This window comes from Chinchilla lanigera, unplaced genomic scaffold (assembly GCF_000276665.1).
Source record: "Chinchilla lanigera isolate Chin_1 unplaced genomic scaffold, ChiLan1.0 scaffold00020, whole genome shotgun sequence".
NCBI classification, from domain to species: Eukaryota; Metazoa; Chordata; class Mammalia; order Rodentia; family Chinchillidae; genus Chinchilla; species Chinchilla lanigera.
The window spans coordinates 16,397,044-16,419,726 of NW_004955421.1; the positions used below are offsets into that span (position 1 = coordinate 16,397,044).

Here is a 22,683-nt window from a genome sequence, read left to right on the forward strand (position 1 = left end):
GACACTTGAGGAATGAGGCTTGTGCCTTGAGAAGCAGAGGTTTGTAGGTCAGTGTTGATAATAGAGGATGATGAAAAGATTGAGTCAATGTGTTTCCTGTCTTGGACACAGCAGGACAGCCTATGGCAGTGGGCATCGGACCTGGAGGGGGCTTCTGGGGTAAAGGAAGGGACACGAAGGAGAAGACACTGGCACTAAAGAGAGAGGGGCAGAGATAGTAAGAGGGAGAGAAAGAGAGACAAACCTGCAGCCATTCTGCCTCCTAGCTCTGTCTAGTACAAACTCAACATCCAGTGTAACAGGATTCTTTATCCATGATTAATTTATTCATTGTATGCATAATAGGGTTAGTATCGATGATCATAACCCAGAAATAGAAGTGATGTCAGGTTGCCCGTGTTCCTGTAGGTTTGCTCACAGCAGCGGAGGCTGTTGTGTGTATTGAGATGGGGAGTGCTTAATCATGCAAATTTTAAGTCATTTAGTTACTTCACATGTAGAACTTCATCTCTTCCAAGATAAATCTCCTTGGGGCAGAGCGTTCACCCTCTTGCCCTTCTCCACATGAACTGGCAGGAACAGAGATGCACCTGATCCCACGTTGACCTTGCACTGGCCACCTGATTCAGATTTGCTGTGGCCTCAGTCGTGAAGGCCTCTGCTGTGTGCACCCCTACCCAGACTTCAGGCCCTCCTAGCAATCCCATGCTCCAGGCTGAGAATACAGGCAACATTGCTCCCTTCCCCATCCCCCACTGGAGCGAGAGGAACTACAAGGCCGTAGTAGCCCCCCCACCCCCACCCCCCGCTCCTGCAAATATAACCCACCTCCCCAGCTGTTCTCTGACCTGCCCCCTGGCTCACACTACACGAATGAACTGTAGGAGTCTTGTGGCCCCTTGGGCTGTATCTCAGAAGCAGGACACACTCTGCTCTGCTGTAGGTTCTCCCGTGCTTTTCTGGGGAAGACTGTGTCCTGCCCTCTCCAGTCTGAACGTCACTCTCCTCTCCAAACTGTTAACTCCCCATCTCAGAGTAAGTCATACTCTTGGAATTCAAACCAAATCCAGTCTTCTCTGGACTACGTAACTCTTGCACATCAGAAGCTCTTTGCTTCCGGTCTTCGTGTCTGCTGTGAGTTAAAAATTAAGCCTTCAGTACCCCTCTCTGTTCTGATATCTGCCTGCCCTCCAGGAATATCATTGATTGAGCTGGAGGGAAACCCCAGGGAAGTGGAAATACCTAGTGAGCATACACATTTATTTAGGATTCTGCGAGTACCCTCCTTTATACATGCTGCAACCGTTGGAAGAAAATGTGGACTTTTTTTTCTTTAGAACATTCCAGTGGGAAATTGAGAAGGAGGGTCCCTAATTTTCTTAATAATGAATGATTATCTCTTTGGCAGATTATAATATGGGACATAATTGCTCTAATCCGAATTAGAAAATTGGGAGTGTATCAAGTGGTGACCATATGTAATGAGTCTGACCACACTTCGCTTGCTTTCTTAGGCCTCCCACATGCTTTCACTTTACTTTCAGTCATTAAATCATACAATGAGGTAGCTTCATGGTACTCCTTATGTAGAGGAAGCAACTTGGGGTTTGGAGCTTTGTGGCCAGTGAAGATTATCCTAAAAATCCACTGGGCAGGCATCTGGGTGCTCACTTAGAGCACGAGAATGATGTTGGAGAGCTTACGGCCAGCAAGCGGGCCCCTGTAGTCAAGGGCTGTCACTCCCCGGGTCAGTCAGTTCCCCAAGGACACCTTACAGTGCACACAACTGGTGTCCACTGACACTGACCAAGTGAATGATGCTCAATTTTCATACTTCTTGTTCTCGGGTGGCCAGTAATGCATTGAAAAAAGGAGCTAGCCGTCATTCATAAACATTGTGCCTGGTTTTATTTTTACTGCAGCCTTTATTTCAGGCTGGAGAGAATTAATTATACATTTACTGACTTGAAATCTCATTGCAAAGTTTAATCTCTAGAAAGATGTGTGTTTCAATTTTTTTTTTCTTTTGGCAGCGCTGGGAATTGAACCCAGGGCCTTTGCACTGAGCTTCATTTTTAGCCCTTTTTTATTTTGAGACAGGGTCTCATTTGCTCAGTTGCCCAGGCTGCTCTTGAACTTGAGATCCTCCTCCCTCAGCCTCTCAGGGTGCAATAGGTGTGCACCTGGCTGGTATTCAGGTTTTAAAAATGTGTTATAGAAAGTGTATTTATGAATCCTCAGGGATCCACAATAGTGGCCATTTCTCTTCTCTGGCTCCAGAACCCAGTAATGACTGGTTCTGTTCTCCAACTACTTCAATGTCAGACATATACACCAAATATTCTGCTTCTTACACAAGCTTTGGAACAGGGGGAGAGACTCATTCATTGCCCTGTACTTTTCAGTGAGACCCTCTGGTGATGGCATCAGATGTTTTGCTCCCATTTGTTCACACGCAGTGTACAAGTAGATGCTTTAATAAATATGCATCAGAGTTGAATCTCTCATTGTCTGTGGTTGGGCTGCAGCCTCTTCCAATCAGATTTGCCCAGATAAACAGTATCAGTTATCTATATTTGATTTTGTTTTCAAGGGAAGCTTCCAATGTTACGCCCTTAGCAGGGCTCTTAGGGTTGTCCTGAACTTTGCAGTGAGAGAAGCATTTATTGTAACCTTCTCCAGGTAATTGAGACAGGAGGCAAAAAGGCAGGGGTGTGAGAGCAGGGCTTTGGTTTGGGATGCGGTTTAGATTCAGATTTGCCAACACAAAGTCCTCTTGGATTTCTTTTAGGCAGGGCTCTTCATGCAGCATAATTTTATTCTTGTATTCAGCAGAGGCCATTGCCACATTGGTGTCTCAGGCTGGAGTGAAGACGGTCACCAGACTCCATGCAGTTAAGGACCTCTGACTGGGAGGAAAGCGTGTGGAGCAGGTGTCCAGGGCTTCCTAAATGGGAGGAGGATACTCCCAACACATACAGTACTATTGTGATAGAAAACAGTTTAGTGGCTAAGAAAATAAACATTTTAGAATCAGAGTACCTGGATTCAAATTCCAGCTCTACCCATTCACTCCCATCACAGATGGAACCTGAAGTTATTTTATTATTTGCACTAGTAGCATAGTGTTTATAGGATAGGTACTACATAAGGACAGATATCTGAGGATTCATTCTTACTACAAGGCTCCTTTCAGCAGTTCCTATGTTAGCACCATCTTACTGGAAAGAATAGGAGGTGGGTTCTCAATGATAAATCTACCACCATGGGCTTTTCTTTCCTTTCAATTTTCTTTCTGTCCATTTTTACTAACTTTGCAATTAGTTCAGTTTTATTTGCATTTTTACACAAAACAAGCTTGAACAACCCACTAGGATTATCATTTAGTGTAGAGAAAATTCCATTCTACTTTTGCCGCTCAGTGCATGAGGCCCTAGGATTCCCTTCTGTAATTACACTGTTACTAGCACTGCTGCATCAGACCTGCTGTAAGACCCACCTTATCACATAGAACGATATTTCTCATTTGCACATAATTCTATGCTAGAATCCATACCATAATTCTATGGCCTTGTCCAAACCAACTGAGGAGCTCTTTCTTCTTTATAGCCTCAGTCTTTGTCCTAATCCCAGTGGTCATGCTAAACAGTGATTTTGAGGAAGGTAGTCTCTGTATCTCCATTTCCTTATCTCTGAAATAAAGCAATAACCTTCATAAGATTGTCATTAGAATAAATTACATAAACATGTGAAACTTACAAACCAACACCTGGCACACATAACAGCTCAGTACCTGTTGTTTGTCCTTGCTTTTACTATTACTGTCTCTATTGTTATTACTGTATTTTATATAATTCATTTCGGTTTATAGTGACGGTGTCTAGGGAGTTCAGTTACTATTCCAGAGCACCATAGACTAGTGGACTTAAGCAACAAATCTGTGTTTCTCATAGTTGTGGAGGCTGGAAGTCCAGGATCAGGGTGCCAGCCTAGTCAGGGTTAGGTGAAGTCCCTCTTCCTGGTCTACAGACAGCTAGGAGCTTCTTGTGTCTCCCCTCGGTAGAGAGCTGGCCGTCTCCCTCTCATAGGGGCACTCACACCCTCCTGAGAGTGCCACCATTGTGTTCCAGTTATCTCCTAAGGGCATGGACTCCTTGTACCATTCCGTTGTGGGTGGGGCTTCAACATACAAGTTTTGCATGGACATGGAGATGAAGTCGTCTCACCCTACATCTTGGGTAGCTTGATGCTTCAGTAATTGAGCTATCCCCAGTTCCTTCTGAGAGAAAAAGTCAGGGCCTAAGGTGGTTCCTCTTCTTTGTCAGCTCCCAAGCCAAGCCATCGCAGACTCCTTCCTAGAAGAGTTTGTTTTAAGGAAATATGGTCCAGTACAGCTGTGCAATACTCAAGACTTCAGTAGATGGCAACAGCCTGTCGGAAAAACCATTGCTTAGCAAGATCCTTCCAGTTGGAGGACAGAGTTCATTTATTTACAGCAGAATACCATTGACAATGAAGTTATCACTGAACTGTTGAGGATCTTAATGTGTCACAAAACTGTATCGAATATGTAATGTAAAACATGTTCCCTCTAATTTTTCAAGTTAAATCTTCAAAACTATAAAATTTCTGATTTCCATACAAATTAAACAGATCTACTTAATTAATATGCTAGGAAAATATATATATATATACTTTCTGTGTCAATTCTTTTTAAAAAATTATATTCTAGATATTTGAAGTATACAATGTGATATGGAATACATGTAGATAGTAAAATGGTTACTGTCGGGAAACAGACTAACATATCTGTCAGCTCACATGGTTACACTTTAGTGACAAGAGCAGCTAAAATGTGTTTATTTAACAAAACTCCCTAATGCAATATAATTTTACAGATTTTAGTCCAGCCATTGTACTTTATCTTTCCAGATTTGTTTGTTTTGTTGTTTTGGTTTAGGGACTGAATCCGAGTCTTTGTGCTGAGCTATGTCCCCAGCCCATTTTAATTTTTTATTTTGGAGTAGGTCTCACTAAGTCTCTTGACCGCCCAGGCTGGCTTCCAATTTGCAGTCTTTCTACCTCAGCTTCCCAGAGTGCAGGGATTACTGCGTGCCACAACATCCAGGATTTGGCAGTTTTATGTGTACATATTGAAAAGGAATGCATTCTTTAATAACCATACCTCTCTAAAAGAAGATAGAACTTGGTTGGTCCAATATCAGTAAAGAACATTCTTTAATATTATATTTTCCAGCAAAACGTTAGAAGGAATACTGAGAAAAAAATCTATTTTGGATGGGCAGAACTTAATGAGAATCAGAGTTTTCTTTAATAAATTAATGTTATTAATTATTGGCATAGTAAGTTGGTACTAAGTTAAATGAAATGTGTTTCTTTTAAAGGTATTCTGGAGTGTGTACAATAACATCCCTCCCGTGACCAGCCTGCCTCTGAGATGCAGTTATCACTTAATGAGAGGAGAGAGGCGACCGCTTTGGTAAGTGTCAGATGTGCAATGTGAAGTCCGGGAGGGAAGGACACGGTTGTGAAACCATGAGAGGTCTTTTCACTGGTGGACGTCTCACGGTGAACCGCAGAGTGTCTGCTAATAATGACCGGGGCCAAGGCCTATGGGAAAGTATCCTTCCTTCTTTGATAGTTTAGTATAGTGATGATGGCACTGGACAGGAGATTGTCTAAATTACTGCTGGGCTAGAGTCTAAATTAGTAACCCTTGCATCACATCCTTCAACCTTTCTGAGTCATTTGCCCGCTGATAAAATGGAAATGTGTCTCATCTCCCATAACTGCAAGTGGCAGAAACCAAAAACTAACGAAAGTCACAATATTTTGGAACCCACAACTGAGAAGCCCACAGGCGAGGCTGAAGACCTGCACATCTGGCTTTGCAGATGTTAGCAGGACCCTGACACGCTCCATCTGTTTTCCTTTGCCTTCCCCTGTGCTGGCTAAATTCTCAGGCACGTTCTCCCACTTATGGTGGTCATTGGCCAACATGAGCTGCAGGCTCACACCCTTCAAGTTTACCAGGGTCGGCATTCCCCAGCCACAATAAAGTCTCAGGGCCGGCTGTCCTGGACCAACTGTGGGTCACCGTTGCAACCCTGGCCAATCACAAAGACTAGGAAGAGCAGGAGTCCTGTAGGCAAACCTGCATCATAGCCCATCTTTAAAGATAGGATGTAGAATCAACGCTCATCTCTATGAATGGGTCTCACATAAAGCCAGAGGCAGCTAAAGGGAAGCTTGGATGTTAGGGGCAGATTTTAAGCAGAGAAATGTAGCAGCTGTCCACGAGAGGAACATGGGTGGGTTGATATGTGATGGTGCCGTGAACATGATTTGAAATGTAAAGGTCTTCACACCCAGGAAGCAGCTACATTAGTTGTCCTTCTCCAGAAGAGTCCAGAGATCTCTTGAGAATAAGGTCCTAGGTCCTGTCAGCCTCTCTGCCTGCCCTCATCACTATTTCCTTCTATCCCCAGCTCTATCCTTTTCCTTTTTCTTTCATCTACTTCTGTATCTAATCAGAGGGTGGGGTGGGGGGAGTTACTGAAAAATGCTGATTGTTTTTGTTTTTAAGGTCACCTATTATTAAGCTAACTATACACAAATATGTAATCTAAATGCATCCAGAACTAGCTGGTCATTGAGTATAACTTTAACGTTGGTCTCTGTTGCAGGGAAGAGGAGAGTAATGCGAAGGGCGGTGTGTGGAAGATGAAAGTTCCCAAGGACAGCACGGTAGGTGTTCTGTTTCCCATGCCGGCCGAGCTTGGGTTGCTGTTGACAGTATGCCCTGAGCATTGTGTGCTTTTCAGAGAACCTGCCTAGACATCTCCCATGAGGCCTGGGGTTGACATTCTCTTCTGAGCTTGGCAGTAATTCTTCCTTGCACTTGGCACCTTGAAAATATAGTATTGTGCTTTGCTATAGAAATGGTGAGGTAGTGTCACTGTATCATGGAGTCTGCAAGGGCTGAATGCCTGTGTGAAGTGGGATCAAAGAATACAGTATGTTTAAATTTTTAAAAATTTCTTACAGTAGCAGACATATTGCCATTAACCTCCCCTTAAACGCCCCCCCCACACACCTCAAACATACTTATCTCGTCATCCTTGCCTCTTTTTGAAGCAGTTGTGGAAGTCTGTTTGGGGAGAGTCTTCAGTTGCACTGTTCTGGGTGCCTTGATGTCCAGAACGGATTCAAACTGTTTACCTCTCATGGTCATTTTGACTTTGGGGAAGAACCGGAAGCCTCACAGTGCCACATCAGTGAGAAAGGCGGGTGAGGACACACCGCAATGTTTTTATGAGCCTGCCTTTCCATTGGATGACACTCAGCAATAGCATTTACCATATTTTTTTTATCATGTTTTGTAAAAACTCTCATGAAAGAGGACCTCCAGAACTACTTTAAAAGTGGCACGAATGATGAATTAAGTGTGTTCAAATGAGGAGTATTTTCAGGGGGACTACTGGCAAGGTGTCTTTTTACTGTGATAATTTTTAAAAATTTAAACAGTCACCGTATTTTCTGATCACCCCTTGTGAACCCTACAGAAAAGTTGATTGTCTTTATGGCAGTCCTTTCCTCACTAGCCATAACTAACATGTGGAAGTTGGTTTTCTATGGAGAGAAGAGGGTCCTTCCCACCAAAAAGCACATCCTTTCCTCCACTGGAAGGCAGAAGCACTTCAGTGACCATGGGATGGAAAATGGGGAGCCTCAGGGACTCTCCATTCTTTGGGGTTTCAGCAGAGGCTGCACTCACATTTTGTAGGCATAGGCTCTAGTCTGTCATACTGCCTGAAAGTGAAATTGTCATGGGCTGGGTCTGAGGGTCTCCGTGACCGAAATAAGGAGCTTACCCCACCCCTTTAAATTAACTTCAGAGGTTCGCTGACTCCACAGAGGGAAAAGAATTTTCAGAATGCATCAGTAAAAGAAGCATGAAAAGGATTTATGAGAACATAGAGGATGCACTCAAGAGTGGAATGTGGATGCCTGAAGAAATGAGGAACAAGGCAGTTGGGAACTGGGGGTCTTTTGTTTGTTTTTTGAGGTGGAAGTCTGTGGAACTCAATGATCTGTAGTCTCAGTCTTAGTCTTAGAGCCTGGGAGAGGATGGCCCACCCCTACTGAGCTCTTCCCTTGGGAAATGCCAAAAGGGTGTCCCTTTATGGGTGAAAGGGGACCATTTGCAGGTAAAGGAGAATGGGCAGAGCCCTTTGCAGCTGAAAGGGAGTTGCGCAGGTTTGCTGTTCTGAGAAAGAGAAAAAGAAAATAAACCACACTCATATTTTGAAGCTGCAGGGATTTTTTTAAGTACAATTTTTAAAATTTTGATTTGTTTATGTCTCTTTCTACCTAATTTTATTTCTTCTATCCTACCTCCAAATGAGCATTAAAGTTGCCTTCTTAAGCCCTGCCAGACCACAAAGCTCCATTGAAAATGGGTGAAAGGGCAGATGCTGCCCTGTCTCATTCTTTGTGTCTTTTTTTCTTCATGTGGATGAGCTCAAAGATTGAAATGCCTCCAAGAACCCACATGCTTGGGCTAGAGTCATTTCCCTATAAACACATACCTGAAGGTATGGCCAGATTCTTGCCACGGGTATAACTGTTACTCAAGATGTGTAGCTCCAGCTGAGAGTGGGGACACACGCCTATAATCCTAGCACTGTGGGAGGCTGAGGCAAGAAGATCATGAGTTTGAACCCAGCCTGGACAACTTAACAAGACCCTGTATCAAAAAAAAAAAAAAAAAAAAAAAAAAGAGGTCTAGTCATGTAGTTCAGTTCAAAGTCTGTAGGTACAGCCCCCAGTACCCCCACCCCAAGGATCACTCCAAGATTTGATTGATGCTGTATTTGGCATATGTAATAAAAAATGTCAAAGGAACAAGTAGCACACCAGGCATAGCATGTGAAACCCCTCTACTCTCCTAAAAAGAGAGAGCAGAGAATTTGGGTAAGAGAATGCAAGAATGCTTAAATTTCAGTGAGAATGCCTTTGCCTGCTCATATTATTTACTTGCACTAGACTTTGAATTCTAGTGCAGGTTATGTAGGGGAAACAGAGGTAACTCCCAACCTGCTTGATGTCAGATACACCGAGTTTGTGTTTCCAAAAACGAAAGAATGAGTTCGGAGGAACAGTGGAGGGTAAGAGTAGAAAATATTTATTGAGAAAGAGAGATAGCTCCTGGAGGAGAGGGGACAAAACTATGATCAACCAATAAGATGACAAGTGTAGCCGCTTAGGTAATATCCACTGGGAAAGGGAGTCACATGGAAAGTGTATATGGAAAGGAGGAGGACCTTTTCAGGAAGAGAGGAATCAGGGGGTCTTAGTCACTCACTGGGGTGACTGATGTTGATTGATTGTTTATCTCTCGGGGAAGCATGTAGCCCTGGCCGTTTTGTCTTTATCTTGAGGCCTGGCCTCCAATGGATGTGCCTCCAGTCACAGTTGTAATGGGTTTTCATCCTCTCTGTTGACTCCTCCGAGGGCCTAGCCTGTCTGACTGCCTGTAATATTTTTACTTAGCTGTGTGTAACGGAAGCCATCATGATGTCAACATTCATTGACAACATTCATTGAAAAGTGGTTAAAGGTAGTTGTGTCATTCCTGTCTTTCTCCTCAAGCTCCCTTGGCCACATTCCTTTGCAAATAAGCTCTCTCCTTGGTGCAAGTGCCCTTGTGCCGGCAGGTCAGCGGCTCTCTCTCGCCGCCCTGTAGCAGTGCGGTGGGGCTCCCATCCCTGCCTACAGTGCAGGAGTGCTGTCTCCCTGCTCCTCACATCTTCAGCGGAGGACAAGGCCAAAGCTGGGCAGATAGAAAATGAAAGTGATCATCTCTAGGTGGGAGACTAATAGATGAAATGCAAGGGTCTAGGAAAGAAAACACCAAACTCTCCTTGAAGGTGATTAGTCACCTTTCATCTCCTTAGTTAACTGCCATTGCCTCAGCTAAAAGATCAGCACAGCTGTGAGCTCATTAGGGTTAGGGTTAGGGCTGTGGGCTCATTAGAACATAGTAATAAACACTATTATTATAGTTAATGTGTAGTGAGTGCCTCACATACAGCATATAAGCAGCTATTTGTGGATGTTACAGATTGAGCACATTTGTTGCAATCACTGTGCTAAGTCCTTTGAATGTGTTCACTCACTGATGTCATACAGTGATCCTGTGAGGTCAGCCCTATTATTATTTCTTTGTTTACCTAAGGAGACTAGTGCTCAGAGAGGTTGGTGTACTGCCCCAGTCACAAACAGTAAGCAACAGCTCAGAATTCGGACAACTCTGGGAGACACCAGAGCCTGTGAACTGTGGCATGGAGGATTAATGGGACCAAGAGCTATTCCAGGGGAAGAAATGGAAGTACCGTTAGTTCCGGTGACCTGTGAGTGGATTCTCACTGTTGGTAGATGGCATTAGTAATTGTCTATAGAAGGAACCACGCCCTGGTGTTTCTCACTGGCGGGAGGCAGACCCAAAAGGACTAATCCTGACAGAAAAATTGTGTACAGTTGTACATAAGCCACTACTTAGTGTAAACAAGCTGTTCCTGGTGAACGGACTTTTGCAACTCTAGAATTCAGTAAACAATAAATTTCTTTAAGTGTTTTTTTTTTTTTTTACTGGGGTATTTTGAAATACCTTATCAGATGCAAGAAAAATGAAGAGAAGGATTTTAGTAATAACACTCAAATATACTCAGCTGGTACATTTTAAAGCAGCAAGAGATAAAGAAACTAGGAAAGCATAAGTCTTTTGAATTTTTCCCAGTACTTCTGAACTTCATCAGGGTTTCACTAGCAGTCAGCTTTCACAAGACTTTCGATCCCTGTGTTTTGTCTGGGTGAAGTTATTTGTAAGCCAGCAGGAAGTATGCCCCCCTCAGAAATGTTTACACCCAAGATGTGGAAATTTCTGAGTCCTCCTGATGTGGGTGTGGAAAGTGCGTGTGAAATTGAGAAAGCTATAACTTGTTTGGCTCCTGGAGATAATGGTCTAAAAAAATGTGTGTTTTCTTTTTGTTTTGATTTCTACTCTTTTCCCGCATCAGTCCACAGTTTGGAAAGAGCTGTTGTTAGCAACTATCGGGGAGCAGTTCACAGACTGTGCCGCAGCAGGTAAAGAACCCTGGTTCGGGCTGTCTGTGCCTCCTGTCTGTTTGGCCCCTGTGTGTTTCTAGCAGAAGTTTAGTCTTATGTGTTACACTTTCTGCATGCTTTGGAAATGTTCTTTTTGTAATTGTGAAGCTAGATTTTTTTTTTATGTGATTGCAGTGTTTAGTGGAAGATATATATGTATATTTACATATGTATACAGTCAGCTCTTTCATATGTGGGTTCTATACCCGCAGATTCAACCAACCAAAGATCGAAAATATTGAAAAAACAGATTGTGTCTGTATTTAAACACGTACATATGTTTTTTCCTTGTTTTTATTCCCAAAACAGTATGGTATAACAACTGCTTACATAGCATTTATGTTGTTCAACCAATCACAGATCAAAAATATAGAGCATTTTATAAAACAATATGGTATAACAAATGTATACATAGCATTTATGTTGTATTAGGTTTTATAAATATGGAAAGTCCCCAACTTATGAACATTCGAGTTGCAAACTTTTACAGATTAAAACAGACCTCAGATTATGAACATTCAGAGGTTCAGACAAATCGCAGAAGTAGCTCGTGTGTCTGCCGGGCATTGTCACAGTTGTGCTGCTGTGTGCTCAATGTGCAATGCGATAGTGGATAGTCAGAGCCCCGGATGTCCGGAAGTGAGAGGAAAAAGCCCTGGTGATGTGGAGGGGACTGACAGGAAGTGCAAAGCAATAACCATGGAAACAAAAGTGAAAATAATGGAGAGATTAGACTGAGGCAAAAAGATGGTAGACCACTGGTTCTTTCAACACGAATCACTCAACCATTGGCACAACTGTAAAGAACGAGGACAAGATCATGGAACATGAAGTTTTCTATGCTTTACATTGTATGTTTGTGTCAGAGTTGTAGAAGACTCACTTGGTAGGACAGGAACGAATCCCACGTAGGACCTCATTCCTAAATCAGGGAATGAGTAATATAATCTAAAGATGATTTAAGGTGTAAGGCAGGTTCTATGCAAATACTTTGAACATCCATGAATTCTGGTGCGGACGGGGGGTACTAGAGCTAATTCCCACAGATACCAAAGGATGACTGCGTATCATACAGAGTCTGCCCGAAAATGTATTTATCAAGAAAAACTTGTATAAATATTTTAATACTACATTTATTGAGACATCATGAGATTAGTAGAAGTTACTTTTGGCCTCTATAATTAGAAGAGGTGTTCAAAGTGGTGGCCATTAGCTTCCAGATATTTGTTAGTACAGTGGACTCTATATATGTGAACATACATACATCTGTTTCACTTCATAGCTCAACATTATCCATAACCATCTATCTAGAGTGGCAGAAAGAAAAGGAAACTTCGCTGTCAGCCAGCCTCTTCACACAATCATGGCAAGTCTCCTGTAGCTATTCCATCTCCTCTGGGAAGGGAACGTGCCTTCAGTGTCTAGTGGAGCTGCAGGTAGGCAGGCACACATCCCTCTGTCCCTCCCAGTCAGCTCTCTTCCTTCCTTCTATGCATCTTCTAGTCCTGTTGAGAGGACCATCATGGTAGGCAGGGATGTCCTTGCTGGTACTCCCCACTGTCCCACAGCTGGGGAGAAAAGAACTCCTCAGGACTTTCCTGCAAAGACTGTCTTCCGATACTGAGTGGACTTCTAAGAGCCCCTTTAGGCACTTTTCTGTGTTTTGTTTTGTTTTGTTTTGTTTTGTTTTGAGTGCTGGGAAAAGAACCCAGGGCCTTGAGTGTAGTAAGCTGAGCCCTTCTGCCAGCCTCTCTGTGAACACTTTTTGTTTTGCTTTGTGCTTATTGTGAAACCTCTAAGAGAAGTTAACTGCTATTTAAAGGTTTGTTTTCTTCTTGGGTACCTCCTTCTGAATGCTCCTGAGGTAACATTTAGAAAAATATTTTTTTTTCTATTCAACTTTCAGCTAGTTTTTTTTAGAAATATACTTCTACTTGTTAATTTTTCGCTAGTTGGTTGGGTCCATTGGCCCTTGATCTCTTAGCTGGGACTGTCTTAGAGCACCCCTCCTTCCTGGTCCTACCACAAGTTCACATTCATCTTTCTAGCATTTCAGTAGTTCCACTTTTCTTTTGCTTATGCCTTAACCACTTTTTATTCACTTATAACAAATCATAGGTTAAGACAAATTGTCTTAAAAAGTATAGTCCTTCTGTTTCAATAGAAAGTCATTAACAACTTTATAATATGCAGCCAAAAATGTATCCTATATATAACTGTAACTGTATGAATTATTCTTCTTTCCACAATTAGAGAAAATAGTCTAAGTCATAGTAAATCTCCAGTTTTGAGTAAAGAAGGCCAATTGTTCTGTGGCTGACTTAGAAAGTGAGAGGACTGTTGTTAACTATTAGCTCTCCCATTAACTTGCACTGCCACTTGAAGCAAGGCAGCTAATCTTTCTGGACCTTACTTCTGTCATCTGTAAACAGTGACTCCTCCTGAAATCTGCCTGTCTTATGCTGCCTGTACCCAAAAGTAATCCATGTTTTGCTGGTTGATTCTACTTATGAGTATCACATGTTTGCTGATGGACCTACCTTTGTGTAAGAGCTGGGATCATTTTTACCTTGACACTTGTGAAAGAGCTGTGTTCTTAGCAGTACCTTGTTACCAAAAATGAAGCCAAAATTTAAAAAAATGACAGTTTGGCATGTTTAGCATCCATCAGTTATCTACTGACCCAAAGTCTCCCTCTATTTTGGTAAGGCAGGGTCTAGCTATATAGTCCAGGCTGGTGTTGAACTCACTATGTAGCTCAGGCTGGTCTCAAATTCACAGCGATCCTCCTGCACCAGCCTCCAGAGTACCGGTATTACAGACATGTGCCATCATCCCTGGCAGGCCTCCCTCTTTATGTGATGGTTTTATTTTTAGATAAAATTTTTCATTGAGCAAGTGTATTTTTAAAATATAAATTTAAAAATATACCTAAAACATTTTTTCTTAAATTTCTGAAGTTGGCCATGATCAGATACAGTGTGGGTTTTGGAGGGATCTTTTTGTTTTTACTGTGGCACAGGTACAGGAAAGTCGGTACATAAAGTATATAGGGATTTATTAACATTGACAAAGTACTGTAGGGCTGAGGATTTAGCTCAGCGGCACAGCGCTGGCCTGGCAAGCGCGAGGTCGTGAGTTCGATTCCCGGTACCGGTAAAAAAAAAAAAAAAACCCAAACAGACAAAGTACTGTATATCCCTGTGACTAACCTCTAGAATCTGCCCTCACCTTCCTTCCCCCTAAAGGGGGCCGCCAATGCAATTTCTAGTACCATAGCCTAATGTTGCTGGCTTTTGAACTGTTATGTAAATAGAGCCATTTAGTGTTGAGTCACACACATTTAGCCAGGGTCAAATCCTTTTAAAAAGGAAAGAAGGAGGGCAAGGAGAAGGAGAAAAGAGAGAATGGAAGAAATAAAGGAATTATCTCACTGATGATGATGATTTGAGTAAATTAGATATGCCCTTATTTAAATCACACTCAACCATCAGAATATTTTATCCTCCAGATCATTGGAAACACCAATGACATGAATACTTAGATTTATAGATGCTAGCAAATTAGGCAAAGCATATTACCTAAAGCCAAATCTCCAAATTTCGGTAATACTTATCTTTCCCATATTACTTAGCAGTGCCAGGGGCGCAAGTGCAGAAAGCCGACCCTGTTTCCTGACTGGTCCATGGACATGAAAGCACAGGCATCAGAAGTCTGCCTTTCTATTAATTCTCTGCTGATTAGTATAAACAGTTGCAACAAGGGCACAGATAACAAGTAGGTAGGGGTTATGTACAGATAACAGTACAACGGGCCTGACTTCCAGCCACCGTGCTCAAGTGTGTCTACAAGGCAGCTGCGAATCTAGAATGTCATTTAAGAGACAAAGCCCACATGAATCAGTATAGATAGAGATAAAATAGATGCTTTAATGAACCTTACTCAAAAGATAAAAACTCTCACTGTGGTGCTAAGGGATGGTCCTTGGTTCTCCAGCCAGCAGCGTAATAAGACCAGAAGCGGGTTGCTAAAGGGAAGCACCAAAGTGCAGGAGGAATGACTGCGAAAACAGCAGACAAGCAAACCACAAACAGCAGATGTGCACCTGGGAGCACACAGTCTGGGGCCAGTGAGAGCTGGGGCAAATGGCACTAGCCTCCCAAGGTCCCCAAAAGTTTGGCAGAAATCAGTCGAAAGCCTTGCTGTTCTTAACAAAGACAGCCAGGCATCGAGGAAAAGTTCATTTAAGTTCACTTGGCTTTTAGAGGGCAGGGAATTATGCAACCCGTTTTAGAAAAAGTCTCATCAAAACAGAGTAAGAAATAGAAAGCTTTGGTAACATGTTTAAAAGGGTAAAATTACTTATCTGGAAAATGTGTTTGGCTGGAACACTTTGTTTATCTACGTCCTGGATAAATGTGATGTGACTGCTACAGCTTTTGTGTACTGATTTGCTTTTTCCAGTGATTCCCCAGAGAAGCAGTTATTTATTACAGGTTTTCATGCCACCTTCTTTTTTTCCCCCCATCTTATCCAGAACTTACAGGTAAAATATATAGGTGCTTAAAAATAATTAGACTTGGAATTGTCACTCATAGCTTTTTTCTTTGTCCTGTCCTCCCTGCAGATGACGAAGTGATAGGAGTCAGTGTCAGTGTTCGAGACCGTGAAGACGTCATCCAAGTCTGGAATGTAAATGCCTCATTAGTGGGCGAAGCGACTGTTTTAGAAAAGATCTATGAACTTCTGCCTCACATATCTTTTAAAGCTGTGTTTTATAAACGTAAGTGCTTCATTTCCAGTTATTACTTCCTAGCTTATCCTGTCATACTTTAAAAACAGACACTGTGTTGCAAAATGAGGTGAGGACAGAATCACTTAAAATTCTGTAATTCAGAAAATAAATAAAACACATTTAAGTGTGTTTTTTAGAAAGTTGAGTCTCAGAAATTAAAATGAGATTTTATTCTTGCCTAATCTTGTGTATCAGAAAAGAAAATTCACGTCGTATTTGTTATTTCAAAAATATAAACCTGAACTTAAATTTGTCATTCTCAGAAGAAAAAAAAATGACATTCTGTTGGAAACAACAATAACAAAAATGTCATTATATGAGCTAGCAGGTAGATATTCAATCATCCCTTCATAAACAGAGTTTTCTAATGTATAACATCTGTATTTGTGGAGAAAACTCATTCAGAGCACAGGCATGATTGAATGTTCTACTGAAATGCTAATACTTCCTCATTACTGATGCCTGTGACACAGAATCTAAAGAGAATTCACGCATCGTGGTGAAATGTGAACAGTATGAATAGGTGTGTGGACCCATTGTTTCCATCATGATTCATGTTCATTGCTTTTGTGTGCTCTTTTAAAGAAAATCATCTTTTTCATAATGAAAACATCTTAGCACTGTTAAACCCATGCTTGGTGGATCGAGCTGCAGATTATAGTTTTAACAGCGAGCTTCAGAAAGGGATTGACAGCCCTACACAGATGTGCTAAACTTCCTATATCCCAAACTGTACCTGAAGTAACTGATCCATTTTTAAAAACTATGGTATTTCATCAAATCTAAGTTATTCTTGATAATAAGATGCCCTGTTATTCTAGAATTACTAAGAAAGAAAAAGAAAATAAACACTGGTCATTCAAATACACAAGGGAGATAGTGTAGGCAGGGAGCATCTTAGAATTGCTGAAATGCACTACATTAATGTCTCACTTTTCTCAATTGCTTGCCAAAAAAGGACTTAAAAATCAAATTTTGTTTCATGATTGCCCTAGTATGATAGCAAATATGAAAATTCAGGCCTCCCTGTAAGGAGTCCCCCAATCACCAGCTAGTGATTCAGGCTTTACAGAGACTGATCTGGCCTGCATCAGGAGGCACTGTTCCTCTGAATTTTAAATGAAAGTTTAAATTAAAAAATGGGGAGACAGCACTGCATCCATTGGTTACGGGGTATGTAGTGTGAAAATTGCAAATTTGTTGATCCAGTGGTTTTTTAGGGATATATTAATTGTATTCACCTCAGAAATTAATTACAAAAAGAAATGAGATTCATTGACATTTCTAGATGGGCTTTTCCTTACCCCTTTGAAGATAGTCCCACAGTTGACTCAAAGGAGGAGAAATGCGGTTGGATTCATTAAGTCCGGCACTCTGGACTTTTGTCCACTTCAACAGTGTGACCTTGAGCACAGGTCACAATTTCCTTCAAACCACAATTTACTTTCTCATTCTAATACTGAGAAAGTTGGTCTTAGATGATCTCCAAAGTTCCTTCCACTGCAGGATTCTATGAATAAACTCCCATGGTACACACTAGTTAGCAGCAGTTTAGCCTGATGTGTTTTGTTAGATAATTAGGCCACAGAGTGGTCAGGCTACTTTTTTAGGGCTATATATATATCAGGTAGTGCTGACCAAGGGTAGGATAATGACTCACCACTTAGCTATTGGGATAGGTGGGGGAAAGAAAAAAAAAAGCCAAATAGGGAGAAAGTTACAAAGTGTCCAGCTGAATCAAGCTGAATACTCACCCTAAAGGTAGATGCCCTTGCAAATTTGTGAGTAAAGGCAACAGGTCTCATTAAAAATCATATTTTAATGGCACAAATTAACATTTTAAAAAACTCGAAGATTATTCAAGTAAAATTTTGAATTGGGAAAAACAAGCCATTCTCCTTATTTTGCATAAAGCAGGCAGTCCTTTACTCAGCAGGGTTATATACCATGTGCTGCAGAGTAATTTAGAGAAATGTAGTCTGGGCAGAAATTTTTTTCACAGCATGATTTAGAAATGGCCAACTTGTGCTTTTATTTTGTCTTGTTAATAGCATCCTGGTGTAACTCGCAGAAGCTAGGTAACTAGACTTTCCATGTAGAAATAATCCTGACATACTCAGTCATGGCATCCAGTGAATGGAAAGGATTGGGCCATTATAAGTTATGTGGTTTCAATATAGATTAAATATTTGAGTAAGAAAGTCAAAATACACACACTCACAACACACACCACCACCACACCAGTTCTATTAAATTCTTAAGAGCAGCAGAATTACAAAGGTCTTTTCCTATGTATTGTTTAGAGCAGGAGTTGGAAAATCAAGAACCTCAAGGCAAATCTTCCCCCTCCTCCACGCTCTCTCCCTCCTCACCTGTTTTTGCACGGGTGCAATAAAGAATAGTTTTAAATGTTTAAATAGTTGGGAAAAAATCTGGAGAATTGTATGTTGTAAAACAGGAACACTATTTGAATGTCAAATTTCAGTGTCCATAAATAGTTGTTTTCTTCTGATGCTGGGGTTGGAACCCAAGACCTTATAACACTGGGCAAGAGCTCTACCTCTGAGCCGTGTGCCTACCCCATGAAGTTGGATTGGCGTATACAGACGCCCGCTTGTATTCATATTTTTATATCTGCCTTAGTGCTGCAGTTGCTGCCACTCCCAGATGAGGTTTGCTGTCTCCTGGCTTGCAGGGCTTCCCTGAAGCTGGCAGATTGGCCCCTTGTGCTCAGACAAGGCGGCTTTGAATGGTCTGCGCCACTCTCTCCTTAGCCCATGGACCTTGCAGTATTTCAGCAATGGCTGCCCCAGACTGTCCCTCACACCCAAAAATAAAAAAAAAATGTGGATAGTCCATGTCTCTGGATTCATACTTTATAAAACAACACAGCTATCATTCTGTGGCTCCTCTACCTGACCCTGAAACATATTTTACTACAGACCAAAGCTGCTTTTTTTTTTGTTTTTTTTTTTGGTGATGGTACTGGCACTTGAACCTTTACCTTGAGCTATATCTCCAGCCTTTTTTTTAAAAATTTTGAGACAAGGTCTTGCTATGTTGCCCAGGCTGAGCTCGAACTTTCCATCTTCCTGTATCAACCTTTCAGAGTGCTGGAACTATGGTCATAGGCCATCACACCCATCTTCCCAATCCACATTTTTTTTAACATCTGCCCTAAAACATTGTTCTTAAAAACAAAAAGACAAAAGCAAAGTGAAATATTTGTAATTATAGCTGTTAGAAATGTTTAATTAAATTAGGTCAGGTTTAAGCCACCCTTAGGAATTTGACCAACTCATACTAATCCTGGGAGTTATGAGGCTCACCTTCCTTGATGTTTTATCCAAATGAAGAGCCCTGTTGAAATACACTGCAAGATGATCTCAAAGAACACCCAGCAGTAGTGTGAACAATTTAGTCCTTATCAAAAACAGAGAGGTAGGAAGGCCTTAGAGGTGAAACGGCCCACCCGTCTGTGTCTTCCTAGAACAACATCCACTGCCAGTGAGATCAGGGTGGAGACAAAGCACGTAGGATCTTGACTCACCCCAGGCTTTATCAGACCTTGCTTCATAGTGGTGGTTAACCAATCCAGGAAGCAAATTTTCAAACTTGGCCTTCTGCTTTGGGAGAAATGTTCTGTGTTTCATAGGTCTCCCACTTCCTGTCTTCCACTTACATTTTTTAAAAAGTCTTTGAAAATATTTTTGATGGCATAATTTTTTATTCTAAATTTCCTAATTATCAGAGATTTTGCAAGACAGACAATCAGACTGAAAATCCGTGTGGGGGGGTGGGGTTGGGAAAAATAGAAGACCTATCAATTTTATGGAACTTAATTTCCCACAGAAGAGGTTGAGAAGGGGGAGGGTATAGTTCTTATCACTTTTGTGTGGTTCTTTGTTTTGTTTTATTTTATGTTTGTGTTAGTTATTCTTGAAGCGAGGCTTGTGAATGCCTCTGTCCTGGGGAAGACAGGCCCCTTTTCCCATGGAGTTGGTGGGGTGCACTTGCCTGCAGCATTTTCCTGAAGCCCAGCATATTCTCTTCATCAGCTTGTGGGGATGAGTCATCCTCTCCAGCGCAGCAAGAAGAAACAGGCAGCATGCCCATTGCTTGTTTATTCCTTGTTTTAATTTTCATTATTACGTTTCTCAGGAAATGCACGCCTTAGCTAACAGTTACTGGCAAAAAAGGTATTTGAGTTCTTGCCAAGATTTGGGGAAGCTAAATGAGATGCCTAGAGGAGGGTTGGCCCATCCTTTGCTTAAAGTTTTCTTTCCTTTTTTTCTTTTTTGTTTTTTTCTGTCCTTTAGCCCATGAAGAGCATCATGCTTTTGAAGGTGGACGTGGAAAACACTAATTGCACTCTGTAAAGAATTCTTTGTCCTTTGCTGATTGGTTTTGGAAACGGTCTTAACAGGAGGGAGAGTGAAGAGAAGACTTGCCGGAGCCCGATGCTGGTCCATTTAGAGTGGGTTTCTGTGCTTGCAGATTGGGCAATTAGGACTCAAAGTGGCAGGTGGGGCAGGGGGGTGATTCTGTGGGTTTCTACCGTCATATTACTTGCCTTTAAAAATATATATATATTTTTTTAGATTTCTAAATTCTCTGTTCTATTCACTCAGATTTTTTCCCTTTAAAATTCCTTATTCAGGCTAATTATTGTTTTCTACACTCCCCTTTCATTGAAGCACAAGAACTTGGTTTCCCTTTCAGTGGCTCTGCTGTACCTACTTAATGAGAATATGCATAATCATGACAATCCAGCTTTAGAAACCGCAGTGTACCAGGAGGAATACTAGCTTGGTGAAACCTGTCTTCTGGTTATTTGTTGTGACACATTTCTATGTGCTGTGAGCTGGGCATTGTTTTTTCTGCCCCAGAGAAAAGAAAAACCATATTTAATCTGATTTTGCACTGACAGTGTGCATATCTTGTTATTTTTCTTTACAAAATAATTCTTAGTGATAAAAGGAAAATAATATTTGGTTTGGCTAACATAAAAACTATAATCACAGTTTAGTACCAGGATCTAAGTCTTTGGAACTTCTTTGGAAGTACTTCTTACCAAACTCTAGGTTTGGCCTTTTCAGGGAAAGTCTTAGAGTAGTAGCAAGGGATTTCTCTGAGTATAAAACTTGATATTTCTGATTTAAAGAGGAGGTGTTATATTTTTAATTATTTAAATTAAACTTGCAAAGATTGGCTGTGCTTACCCACTTAGGACTTTCCAAATCAATTATAACCCACTCTGTTAAATAATCCCTCTTTCCTGCTCTTATTGTGTCGTTTCTGATAATCAATGGCCTCTCCAGCCTGGGCAGCTTCCCCTTCCATTTCGTGGGGAGCAGGAAGTCAAATCTCATTTCCAGGATGCGTGTGAGCATTCACAAAGTGGAACTGGGAGTACCTCCTGTCAACACTAACTGTTGGAATGGTCTGTACATAGTGTTACACTGCCAAAGAAGTGCTGGTGTTAGTCAGAGGAAATAACCACCCTCGGGAACACTAAGATCACTCAGAATACGCCATGTCCCTCTCTTGACTTTGCCAACCTTCTGAGTGCTTTTACCTGAGAAAGAGCAGAACTATTGGAGATGCCTCCTCCTGTTGGCTTATTTTTGGAGTTGCTGGGATTTGTGTGTGCTTACACATTTCTCAAGAGTGATGGATACATTGAGAATGTCCCTGTACCCCGGATTTTTAGTTCCTCTTGACCAGCAGAGAGAGGCAGGGCTACTCCATGCTTCCCACATGTGTTTGTAAATAAAGTTGTGCTTTCAAGCCTTGTAAATGACTTCCAGCAATATCTACTTATCAGAGTTGTGCCTTTTCATTGGGTTATTAACCATATCAACCATAATAATAATCAGTCATATTTTGCAAAACTGCTTTTTTCAAACTTGAGTTTCTTCATCAGTTTCAAAATGAACTCTTAAGGATACAGGGACCCTTTCGCAAAAGCCTAGGACTTGATTCTCTAAACAATGTACATTTCTTTCAACATTCAACTTGTTTTAAAATTTTTCTCGAGGATTTAATACAATTATTCTGGACATAGATTGAAATTTTTTTGTAATATAAATATTTTTCTGGTAGATTAGAAAAAAGGATATAATTGACCATAATAATTGTCATATATATTTCCACAAGTAAATGAATTTTGAGGAATTTTTATTTTTGAACGTTACTTACAGCATTTGTGATGATGTATTCAACTTTTGCATGTATGAAGCCTTTGAAGTAAAAATAAAATGAAATAAATAGGAATATTAGGCTCACGTTAATGTTTTCTAGTTTCTATTGTTTATGATCATGGAACCTGACAAGCTCACACAGTAGATTTTTGTCTTAACGAACTTCTGCAACTATTTTTGACCCTTTGGAAAATACCAGCTGTGAGGAGGATTTAATTTGCCTCATGTCAAGAACCTATCATCTAAATTACTTGAAGAGTAGATTTTGTCAGATTTTGCTTTGAAAATTGTTTTAATTGAATATTTAGTCATAACAGACTTTGTATGCACTAAGCTGATTTAATCAGTTTTAAAACCTCTCATTACCTTCTTAGATTAAAGAAGCTAATACTCTTTGAGATAGGAGGAAATCTTTCTGGGGCATGTGACTCTTAGGGAGGTCTTCCCCTCATGGCCAGTGCTGGGGAGAGTGTAAACTTCCTGCAAAATCCAGGT

At 41.2% G+C, this 22,683-nt stretch overlaps 1 protein-coding gene across 2 annotated transcripts in view; it reads left to right on the forward strand.

Moving 5' to 3' along the window:
* Eif4e3 (eukaryotic translation initiation factor 4E family member 3) overlaps positions 1-22,683 on the forward strand; it is a gene marked incomplete at its 5' end in the record, with an annotated part of 166,141 nt that overhangs the window by 42,762 nt on the left and 100,696 nt on the right. Inside the window, 5 exon segments of one of the 2 annotated variants that reach the window (XM_005383789.2) lie at positions 5,406-5,500; positions 6,708-6,768; positions 11,103-11,169; positions 15,818-15,973; positions 20,305-22,261. In XM_005383789.2, coding sequence (XP_005383846.1) covers positions 5,475-5,500; positions 6,708-6,768; positions 11,103-11,169; positions 15,818-15,973; positions 20,305-20,351 — 357 coding nt within the window. In that variant the 3' untranslated portion in view covers positions 20,352-22,261. 2 annotated transcript variants of the gene reach the window in all.